The sequence below is a fragment of the Dromiciops gliroides genome, chromosome 2 (genome assembly GCF_019393635.1).
Source record: "Dromiciops gliroides isolate mDroGli1 chromosome 2, mDroGli1.pri, whole genome shotgun sequence".
NCBI lineage: Eukaryota > Metazoa > Chordata > Mammalia > Microbiotheria > Microbiotheriidae > Dromiciops > Dromiciops gliroides.
In genome coordinates, this window is record NC_057862.1 from 409,384,242 (window position 1) to 409,396,461 (window position 12,220).

Genomic DNA, 12,220 nt, shown 5'->3' on the forward strand with positions numbered 1-12,220 from the left:
CTTAATTGCATACTATATCTTCTCATTATTTTTTTTTCTAATGTGCTTCTGATTTTAATTATTGTTTTTTTCAAGTCAATGGAAAATTATTCCTTTATCAGTAACTACTTGTTTCTTGTTTGTTAAAATATAATTATTAATTTTTGCAATATTATTAAATGTGTACCATATCTACCACCACTTGACTTTTATCAAAGTTCAAGTGCTCATGCTATATGAACATGAGACTATCGTATAGTCTACAAGTTTTTGGCTTTTCTCTTTTCTTATTCCTGAACTATTTTCTGAAATATTTTTTTCTTTTCCTTTCCTATACCTACCATCAGGATTGATGTAGTTGAGATACTAATGTATATACTGCTTTCATTGCAAGTTTTTTTCAGATTGTTTTTAAAATATCTCTATCTCTTGGGGGCAGCTAGGTAGCACAGTGGATAAAGCACAGGCCTTGGATTCAGGAGCACCTGAGTTCAAATCCGGCCTCAGACACTTACACTTACTAGCTGTGTGACCCTGGGCAAATCACTTAACTCCCATTGCCCCCGAAAAAAAAAAAAAAGTAAAATGCTCACAGATTGAAATAATGTTCATGGAGATTCTTTGGAAAATGCTTATCTCTGGCAATGCAAATACAAGATGACCAAATACCACATGAAATGATGTTTCATGTTGTGTTTGAATCCACACATTAAGGTCACCTTAGACAACTTGTTTATCTGCCCCTATAAGGAGAATCCATGAACTGTCTGTCTTCATTTACAGCTTGAATGTCTAGACTAATACAATTCTCCTCCTCTAATAGCATGTCCATTTGTTAGTCCCTATACAAGGATCTTGCATTTTAAGTGCACAAAGCTAGTTGAATGAGTATAAACAGTCTTAGAGCTATATGATTCTTGGCACCTTCCACCACTCTCCTGCCACTTTGCCAACAGAAGATGAAGGGACCACCCAGGACTAAGAACCATGGGTTATTATGACAGAAGAATCCATTACCAAGAAGCAGCCTGCTAATTATGAACTTCCCCATATTTGCTAGACTGAGCCTTTCAGAAAAGTCTTTTAGTCTGTTGCAAAGACAATACTTGAGCTTTTTCAGCATTGTACAACCTTCCAAGATTTGTTCGCTACTGAGGTGGAATTGTAGGGTCACCTTCATAAGGCATCAGAGTAAAATTTTTATTCATATTTTCAAGAATGATTCATAGCATTTCTAACATAGCTCTATCTGTGTTTAACAGGATGGAAACTTTTCTTCTGCCAGTTACATAATTCAGAAACCCCAGAACATGAAGCTGGTTGGTCAGTCAGCATTTGCAGACTTTGGTAAGGATAATTATTTGCTTGAATCCCTCTTCTTCCCTCACCCTTAGAAAGAGATAAGGTCTTTCCCATTCCATTTAACAAAATCAACTCTTCTGGGGTATTGGAAAATGGCCACAGTGTCTCTAGAACCATTGCAGTTGGAAAAAAAATACTCATGAACTCACGTTCATGAACCCATGACCTGAGGTTCAACAATTGTATAATCTATTCACATGAAGCTTCATATAAATTATTCCTAGATGATGTATATTTCTGTCATACAACTACTTTTTAAATAGAAAATAACAGAAGGATTATTTTTCTTATAAATCCATAATTAGAGTGACAGTATGCTGTAATATATAAAGCACTGGACTTGGAGTCAGGATGTATTCAAATCCCACCCCAGGTATCAGCTAGTTTGAGGACCATGGGAAAAGTCATATAACCTTTTTGTGCCTCAGTTTCTTCATCTGCCTCAAACTAGGTTATTGTACTTGATATCCTCTAAAATTCCTTCCAATTATAAATTTATGATCCTATGAACTAGACCTTTTTACCATGTACCTAAAAGAAAATTATTAACCAGGATGTATGTGTGTATGGATCTGTATATGAATATTTACATATATATACACAAATGTCTATAAAATAGATATAAAAAGTAAGTTTGAAGTATATCATGTTTCCTTAATTTTTAGGTTTCTTTCAATGTATAATAATTTTGTGGTGTGATGAAAATATATTTACTGTATATTTGCATGCTATTTGCATTATTAAAAAGGCATTTCGTAATATTTAAGAGTTGAAAATATTGGAGCAGCTAGGTGGTACAGTGGATAGAGCACCAGCCCTGGATTCAGGAGTACCTGAGTTCAAATCCGGCCTCAGACACTTAACACTTACTAGCTGTGTGACCCTGGGCAAGTCACTTAACCCCAACTGCCCTGCAAAAAAAAAAAAAAAAGAGTTGAAAATATTGAAGCTTAGCCAGACTTCTTCCCCAAAGAAATCCCCAAAGAAATCTGGTCAGAACAATAATATTTTATAAAAAACATCCTGAATTCTCAATTGTGAATTTCCCACCAGAGACCAAATATCTTTCCCTTTTCTGTGAGCTTTAGATTTAGTTTGATTTGCAGATTCCAAGTTTGGTTATGAACACTAAAAAATTCTTATGACCATTTGGCAATCTGTTAAGGATAACATAGAAAGAATTCCTAAATTGAGTAGTACAAGTAAATATTGGACATGTTAAGTCCCTACCAGCCCTGCAATTCTTTAGCTCTGTTTTTCTAAACCAGTTACTATAATCATGGATAAATTGAAAGTTTCATTATCATTTAATAGTACCACATTCTTCATGAAGTAGCCTAAGGGTGATAATTTAAATATTAAAGAATGTTTATTGATTTTACTAAAGCCTCTAATCGTTTGTATATTGTTTATATCAATAACACATGTATTTTCTGTGATGCATCCAAACATCTCCCCTCATTAATCGTTCTTTTGTTTTATAGTCCAAATGTTTTTTCTACACAAATATAATCCTTAAGTATTTCATTGTTGTCTCCCCCAAATAGCTTTTTGAAAATTTCTTTCATTCCCATAATCCTAAAGTTGAAAGTCTTCAGAAACTGAAATAGTTTTAGATAAGAGGTCCAGTTAAAATCCTTTTCTGTTCCCTGTTACTTTATGGATCAAATGTAAAATTCCTCTGTTTCATTATCTAAAGCCCTTCAGAAGTGCCTTTTCTCCCTTATTGTTTATATAATAATATATACATATATATGTATGTATTTACACATAACATTTTATGTATGGGACATAATATAGATATAGATACACACATACATATATATGTGTATGTGTGTGTGTATATGTGTGTATATATATATATAAGGGAATAGCTAGAAGGGTCCTCAGAAGTCATTTGACTCAGCCCCCACAGTTTATTGATTAGAAAACAGGTTTAGAAGTGTCATATAACTTGCCCAGGATCACACAGGTATTTAATGAAAGAACTGAGATTTAACATGTACTATGGTTGCAAAGCCAGCATGCTTTCCCTTCTGCAGCATGGTACATGCCTATTTTTAAGCTGTTCCAAAAATAAAAGGAAATGTAACTTCATGACTGTAGTATTATTCCTTTTATTAAAATCCTGAATTCCTATTTCTGGATTTCTTACCAGAAATCAGAAAACTTTCTCTTTTCTATGATTTTTATATGCACATCTTTCCACACAAACACCCCCATAGCTCCATTTTATTTTTCTGATGCTTTAATGTCTACAGTGACAGCATATAACTCTGTATCTAATAGTTTGCCTCTGAAGGAGAACCCACCATCATATTATGGTATTTTTAATTATGAGACTCAAATTCCTGAGGTTCAAGGAGCAATCTCTTACAGAGATCCTAAATCTAAATATGCTATTTCTGGAACCAATTCACCAGCCTCACATATTTCATCAGAATTGCCTCCCAGATATGAAGAAAAAGGGACTGTGGAAGTTGACTATCCCACCTGTTCGACTTATTTTCCTTCATCTTCTTAGCCTTACCCACCCTGAACTATGAACTAAGAGTTTGCTTTTCTGTGGCTTTGTTTGTGCTTGACCACACATTTATTTAGTTTGTTTTTATAATAAAAATAAACAACAAAAATCTTCACATATACTTCCTTCCTGCCAACCTGGCCTTCATACTCTTCTTCGTACATGATGCTCCATCTCTTATATCTGTGCCTTTGCATTTATCTTTCTCCATTCCTGGAATTCACCCTTTCTCCCCCTTTACCTCTTAGAATCCCTAGTTTCCTTCAAGGTTTTGCTCCAATTTCAATTTCTTCATCAAGTTTATCCTGATACTCCCATCTAATAGCATCTTCTCCCCACAATTACCTTGTACCTGTTTTCATATGCATATATGTGTGCATACTATCTTCTGTAGCAAGATGTAAATTCTTCCTGTATCACTTATATCTCCAGTGCCTACAACAGTGCCTTAAATGTACCTAGTAGGTGCTTAAGAATTTGGGGTAGAAGATTGTTTAAATGCCTGCCCAGCATAGAATCACAGACTTAGATCTAAAATAAGCCCTATAAATTATCTAGTGTGATCTTTGTATTTTACAAGCCTAGTGAGTAGTTACCTTAAGGTCACGCATCAATTTAATAGTAGAACCAAAATTTGAATAATAATAAATCACATTACTGTAATACTTAAGTTTTACAAAGTATTTTTTTTTTCATACAAAAAAGTTGGGAGATGGTATATGAGTTTTATTATCTCCATTCTATGGACAAGGAAACTGAGAATTAGAGCAGTCAAGTGACTTGTCTAGTCACCCAGCTTAAAGTCAAGTCCAGGTCTCTTCCTGATTATCCCAACTTGCCCTTTCTTTACATCATGGAGCCTGACCTAGGAGTTCAGGGATTCTCGGAATAGCAGCTGGTGGTTTAAGACCTATAACGCCATTTAGAAGGCCACATGAATCCATCCTTTCATCTTAGCATGTAATTATTACTACAAAACCATAATGAAAAACAAAAGTAGCAAATAATCACACTCCATTTATATTACATTCAAACTTCAAATATCTGGTCTCAAAATTTACTTATTTTTATCCCAATATTCTTAGGTTGTTTAAAAAAAAACAAATCAAAAGAAAACAATGTGTGGCATTTACTCTGTAAATCCTATCTTGTTAATATCAGGAAAGACTCAACTAGTCTCCTAAATTTTCTTCATCTATAGCATAATAACTAATGCACTATAAAACGCCCAAGGATTTCTTGACTAACCACTACTACCTAGTGCAGGGGAAAAGATTTTATGTTTAACCTTCAGAGAAGCCAGTGACACCACTCCCTGAAAATCCCAGTGAAAGTAAAACTTTACTATACTTCCTTTCTCGATAATCTTGTTTTATTGTTTCCACTAGGATACAACAAAGTAAATATAGTGCAGTCATCAATGTGCCTTATGCATTTATCTTTTCCTTAGCAAGAACATATGAAGGAATACCTTTCTACTTTTCAGGTAGGGAAAGGGAGAAAAATAGATTACTAGCCTTGGGGCATAAAGTGTCCTTGGCAGAATTTGAATTATAAGGTCTTTTAACTCATTAACCTACATCTGATAAAGAATCAGAAGACCAGACCAACTCTATTTTTATATACCTTCAATAAATCAACATGCATTCACTGCTTACTAAGTGCACTGTACTTGGAGCTGGGGAGAAAAATACAGCAGTGAAATAGTCCCTGCACACAAGAAGCTTACTCTCTTTTGTGGGGAACAACATGTACACATCTAAAGAATTTTACATATATATGTGTGTGTGTGTGTGTGTGTGTGTGTATACACATATACACACACACACACACACAAAGTATTCGAGGAGATGTGAAACTACCAACAGGGCAGGGGGAAGTGGACAATCAAGAAAGGTCCCATATCGGGGCAGCTAGGTGGCGCAATGGATAGAGCACTGGCCCTGGATTCAGGAATACCTGAGTTCAAATCCGGCCTCAGACACTTGACACTTACTAGCTGTGTGAACCTGGGCAAATCACTTAACCCCCATTGCCCTGCAAAAAAAAAAAAAAGAAAGAAAGGTCCCATGTTAAGAGGGAGCACTTAAACTGAGCTTTAAGGTGATTTGAAGGAATCTAGATGTTTAAGGGTGAGAATGGCCTGCCTGTTACATGCAGGGAACAGCAAGTAAGCTAGTTTGGCTGGATCAAAGGATATATGAAGGGGCAAATGGTTAATAACCTTGGAAAGGTAATCTGGAGCCAGATTGTGAAAGTCTTTGAATGCCATACAGAGAAGTTTCTGTTTCATGTTAGACTCAGTAGGGAGCCACTAGAGTCTTCTTGAGCAGAATGGTGACTTGGTCAGACCTGTGCTTTAGTATTATCACTTTGGCAGCTATGTGGAGAATGGATTGGAGAGGGAATTGGAGGCAGCGATTTTGACATATATGATCATAGCATCTCAGAGTTGGAATGGATCTCAGAAATCACCCAATCCAACTGTATATCTGAGAAGGAATTGCCCCATAAAGTATCCCTTCCAAGTAAGTGGTCATCTAGCATCTGCTTTATTAGTTAGTATTTCTATAACACTTTAAGATTTTCAAAGAGCTTGGCATATGTTGTCTCATTTGGTCCTAACAGTAACCCTCTGAGCTAGGTGCTATAAGGAAACTGGGACAGACCAAGATTAAGTGACTCACCTAGGGTCACACCACTACTAAGTGGCTAAGGAGAAATTTAAATTCAAGTCTTCCTGACTCCAAGTTTAGCATTCTATTGATTTCACTGCCAAGCAGCCTCTAAGACCACCATAAGACTTAGTAATAGGAAACTTGCTTCTCTTTGAGGTACTTCTTTCACCTTTTGGACAGTTCTAATGTAGAAACTTCTTTAAATCCCAATATGATTCTTGTATAGCATAATTTTGAGTTCCCAACATAATTAATGCTAGTTACTTTTCTATAGACAAATTCCAGCTTGTCATTATACTTACTAAAATGCAGTGGGGGCAGGTAGGTGGCGCATTGGATGGAGCACTGGCCCTGGATTCGGGAGGACCTGAGTTCAAATCCGGCCACAGACACTTAACACTTACTAGCTGTGTGACCCTGGGCAGGTCACTTAACCCCAATTGCCTCACCAAAAAAAAAAAATGCAGTGGCTGGAATTGAACATACCACTTTTTAGGTAGTTCAACCAAAAGAGGGGCCAGTGAAAATGCAGCCTCACAGGACACTAAAACTCTCAGTCCTTTTTAACATCATACATATTTAACAGTGTCTTGTCCATCCTGTACTTATTTTGTTAATTTTTAACCCAGGTTTTAGACTTTGCATTTATCACTATTATATTTTATTTTATTAGTTACAGTCTTTTGTACTAGCCTATTGAGATTTTTTTATACCAGTTGTATGATCCAATATATTAGCTATTTTCCCCAGATCTACAGATTTGATTATCATGCCATTCATGCCTTCAGCAACATCATTAATAAAAATGTTGAAAAGCACTGGGTCCTATGTCTCCACTAAAAATTTTCTTTGAGGTTGATATTGATCCATTAACCATTAATTATTTCCTCATTCACTCATTTCTGAATACACCTAGCTGTCCCATCATCCAACCTACATATCTCTGTTGTCTGCAAGGATAATACGAGGGACTGAAAATAACTGGCAAAATTCTGCATACAATAGCTACAAGGTTCCTCTGGAGTGCCAAGGTCATTCCTTGATCAAAGAAGAAAATGAAGTTACTTTGACCTGATTTCTTGATAAATTCTGGTATTTAATGATCATTCCTTTCCTTTTGATATACTCACAAACCATCCCTTTAATCACATATACTAGAATTTGCTTGAAATATTAAAATTCACTGCCTTATAGTTTGAAAAATTAAGGATTTTCAAGTTAAAAGGTACCACAGCTGGGGCACCTAGGTGGTGCAGTGGATAGAGCACCAGCCTTGGATTCAGGAGGACCTGAGTTCAAATCTGGCCTCAGACACTTAATACTTACTAGCTGTGTGACCCTGGGCAAGTCACTTAAACCCAGTTGCCTCACAAAAAAAAAAGGTACCACAGCTTCCATTTAATCCAACCCGTGCATTTTCATTCACTATGGAAAAACTCAGAACTTTTTAAAGAGACCCTTCCCATTGCCATCTTGCATAGTTACTGATAAACACATCTCTTTGTATATAATGAGCATGGTATCTAAGTTATCCCAACCTCTTCCTTAGAAGGAATTGCTTTGGAGCTTACTGGTTCCTTGTGATCACCTGAGAATGTTCTGAAGGATACTAAAAAAATTATAAGTAATGTTTAAGCTAAATCACCTTTGCCATTTAAGAATTTGTCAGTAGTTTAACCTATATTTAGTCACTTTTACCTCAGAGCATCATAAAGATTAACTGAGGTGGTTGGTAACATTTTAACATTTCAGCTACTATATTAGCACTTTTCCATGTGCTCCATGAATAAAAAGCAAATTATAAAAAATATTTCTCTTTTTTCCATTAAGCATGCCTACTCTATACTAATGTTTACAAAAATCTTCATTACTTTCTCATATTGAACAAATACTGATCCATGAAATCTATTACAGTCTTTTGTATCTCTCTTACCTTCCAACATTCTAAATATGTCTTCTCTCCAGACTCTCAGGTGCTCCAGTTATGATCCAGTCATGTAGTGAGAGCAAAGGATAACCAGTAGCTAGTCAAAGTGTTTCACTAGTACCCACAAAATGCCAAAAAAGAGCAAAAGGAGTATAGAATGTAGTGGAAAGCCTCTGGAACATTTACAGGAGATTCTAGACAAAAATCACTCAAGTTTAGAAGGTGTGAGCTGTATCTATTTCACGAATAACTACATTCATAACATCAATACTCCAGTGAAGTAATGATCAGTGAGTATTTCTCCAGAACAGAGATTCTCTAACCTGCGGTCAATGAACATTTTTATAAAATATTTTCATAATAATATTTCAATGTAATTGGTTTCTTTTGTAACCTTCAGTGTTGTGGTTTTTGCTTTTAAAAGTCATTATTCTCAAAAGGGATCTATTGGCTTCAGAAGACTGCCAAAACAATCAACAACACAAAAGTGTTTAAGAACCACCTTTAGTCTAGAAAGTGAACAGATAGCATGTTTTATTATTATACCTTTATTTTAGATTTTTTTTTTTTTGGTGGGGCAGTGAGGATTAGGGTCACACAGCTAGTAAGTGTCTGAGGCCAGATTTGAACTCAGGTCTTCCTGAATCCAGGGTCAGTGCTTTATCCACTTCGCCACCTAGCTGCCCCCAGATAGCATATTTTAAAAGAGGAAAACAATCATTCAAACAGCTGTTTACTCATCTATGCAATGCCATTTAACCAGTTTGACTGATTCTTTTCACTGAATTATCTTTGTATGTATCTATGTTTTAAACTCAGTTGATAAATTGAATAGTTCTCAGATAAAAATGGATACCATCTGTGGTAGGAGCAATATTCTAATCCCACCCTCCTTACAAGTTAGGAGAATTTTTCCTTAAAAGGTATCAAGACATTCCTTGAGACTTGATTGGCTTAGACTCTTGACATCTCTTCATCATCCCCTAAGTATTAAGTAGCCAAATAAAATGTGATCTAGATAAGAATTCATCAAAAGATACTGAAAAAGAACAGACAGGTAGGAGAACCAGGAGAGAGTGGTGTCCCAAAAAAACAAAAGAGAAGAGAGTGGCTAGAGGAGAAGGTGATCAGCAGTGTCAGAGACTTCAGAGAGATCAAGAAGAATGAGGCTTGAGAAAAGGCCATTGAATTTGGCCATTAAGCAATCACTGGTAACTTTGGATTGGTTTCAGAGGAATAATGGGGTTAAAAAAAGAGTGAAAGACAGTGGAAGCACATATTGTACATGGCCTTTTCAAAGAGTTTAGCCACAAAGGGCAGAAGAGATATCATTTTATAGCTAGCAAAGATAGGCAAATGAAATGAGGGTTTTTTCAAGAGGAAGGAAGTATGATCTTGTTTATAGGCAGTAGGGAAAGAGCCAGGATACAGATTGAAAACAGGTGATAGAATGGGGATGACAAAGGTGGTAATGTTTTTGAGGAGACAGTATGGGATGGGATCACTTGAGCAAGTGGAGGAGTTAGCCAAGTTTAGAAATAAGAACATCTCATCATGTGACACAAGAGTGAAGGAGGAGAAAGTGACAGAAGGCATATGAGATAAGAAAGAGGGGAGAAGAAGGAGCTTATGGCAGATGGCCTCAATTTTTTCTATTAAATATGAAGCAAGGTTCTTAGCTGAGAAGGTAGGGGGAAATGGAGCCTTGGGAAGGTTTGAGTAAGAGTGGAAAAGTTTAGAAGCTTCACTGTGGAAAGCGGAATAATGAGTTGATGAGGGAGGAAATAGTAGGACTGCCTAGCAGCAATGATGGCCTAGTTAAGGTTGCTTAACTATGTGTAATTTGTAGAGGACCAATAAGAACAATTGTGTGATTTTTCTCTACCTTTGTTAAGCAGCACATGTGTAGCATCAAAGACAGCAGATGGTTATCCAAAGCTGAGGCTTAGTAGGGGACAGGTGATGAAATAATTAGGGGACTAGAGACTCACAAGAAGGGGATAATGCAAAGTTGAATTGGTTCATCAAGAGGTCAAAATGGAGGAAGGGGGAGAAAGTGGCTCCTGCAGAAGCAACTGCCTGAGTGAGAACTGCGAAGACAAGGAATTGGAGGTCACGGTATGGATGAAGCATAGGATTTGATAAGGAGAGGGAGAGAGGTTGAAAGCCAACAGATCATAGTCAAATAAGGAGATTTCTGAATTCCTGAACATGGAGGTGGTACTTTGTGATGGCAAGATCAAAGGTATAATCATTTTTGTGCATAGCTATTGTGAGATAGGTGAGTAGGGTCATGGTAAGTGAGTAGGTTGAAAAGCTGAGTAGTTATTACAGTGCAATTCAAAGAATATTTTTTTAATCTCACATTTCATTTTTTCCAATTACATGTAAAAACAGTTTTTCAAAATTTTGAATTCCAAAGTTTTTCCTTCTCTCCCTCCCTTCCCCTGTTCTTAAGAAGGCAAGCGATTTGATATAGACTGTACATGTGCAATCATGCAAGACATATTTCCATGTTAGCCATATTGCAAAAGAAAACACAGACCAAAAAAAAGTTTTTAAAAGTATGCTTTGATTTGCATTTAAACTTCATCAGTTATTTTTCTAGAGGAGGATAGCATTCTCCATATGGAAATTTATTTCGATTTGGGGACCCTACCTTTGGGCTGAGATTGGAGAGCCTTAGGCCCTCAGGCTCTCTTCTGTGTAGGAGGGACTGGTGCCCCTCCCCCTCTGCTTCAGCTGAGCCAGAAAGCCCTGTGGGCTGTGCAAGAGGCGGGGTATCAGAGATGCTGGACTCTGGCGTGGTCTGTGCTGGGGCCTGTGCTGGGGCACATGAGGCTTGAGCGCAGCCCCCCTCCCCCCACCAGCTGCAGCCCTGGCTGGCAGATTAGCTTGGTCTGTGGGGGCACAGGAAGCCCCGAGATTTGAGTGGAGAGAAGAAAAGGTATATATAGACCTGGGAGTTAGACAGCAAGGGGTTCGGACAGATGAGGCGGAGAAGAGGTCAAGCGGCTGCTGATGAGATTAGAAAGGTTGGAGCATGGCAGACTAGAGACGGGGCTATAAGGATGCAGGAGAAGACGAGAAGGACTAGGAGCAGGGAAAAGAGAGGCCAAAGGGCAGACTGACAGAGCAGACAGACAGAAGGTCAGTGAGAGAGAAACACAGGGGTTCAGCGGTGGCAGTAAGGAGAGGAAAGTTAGAAGCAGGGTGAAACAAAAGTGTAACAAAGTGAAAGGGTACAGGCAGAGTTAGTGAGAGTAGCTGAGCAAGTGAAAATACCCTGAGGTGAGGGGTGGCTAAGGCCCTTATTGTATTAAAAAAGTTCTAAGCGCAGCAGGTGGGAAAGAGACCGCAGGAAAGCAGGTTGTGCATTTTATTTCCCTGTATTCTTAATTTTAAATAGTATCTCATAAATAAACTCTGCTTTGATTATTTAGTTAAGAGACTTCTTAATATTTTGCTTATCAATTGGGAGTAGAGCAGTGTGTGGTGGAACTTTATAAATGGCCCACATTAAATTAACGAAGTCAGATAGCCAAATAGTCAAAAGTTCCAGAATTAGTACCCCAAACAAATTAGTCCCCCCAAATTAGGCTAGTCATCAAAAATATTCTACATCCATCATAAGTCCTTTGGAATTATCTTGGATCATTGTATTGCTGTCATTCATAGTTGATCATCATACAATATTGCTTGGTATATGTACAATGTTCTCTTGGTTCTGCTCACTTCACTTTGCATCAG

General features: G+C 37.2%; 1 protein-coding gene across 2 annotated transcripts in view; it reads left to right on the plus strand.

Annotated features, from left to right (window-relative positions):
* The window catches only part of ITFG1 (integrin alpha FG-GAP repeat containing 1), a 266,663-nt gene that overhangs the window by 93,461 nt on the left and 160,982 nt on the right, over positions 1 to 12,220 (plus strand). For both annotated transcript variants that reach the window (XM_043984576.1, XM_043984577.1), the window contains one exon: positions 1,242 to 1,326. In XM_043984576.1, coding sequence (XP_043840511.1) covers positions 1,242 to 1,326 — 85 coding nt within the window. The remainder of the gene's footprint in view (positions 1 to 1,241; positions 1,327 to 12,220) is intronic.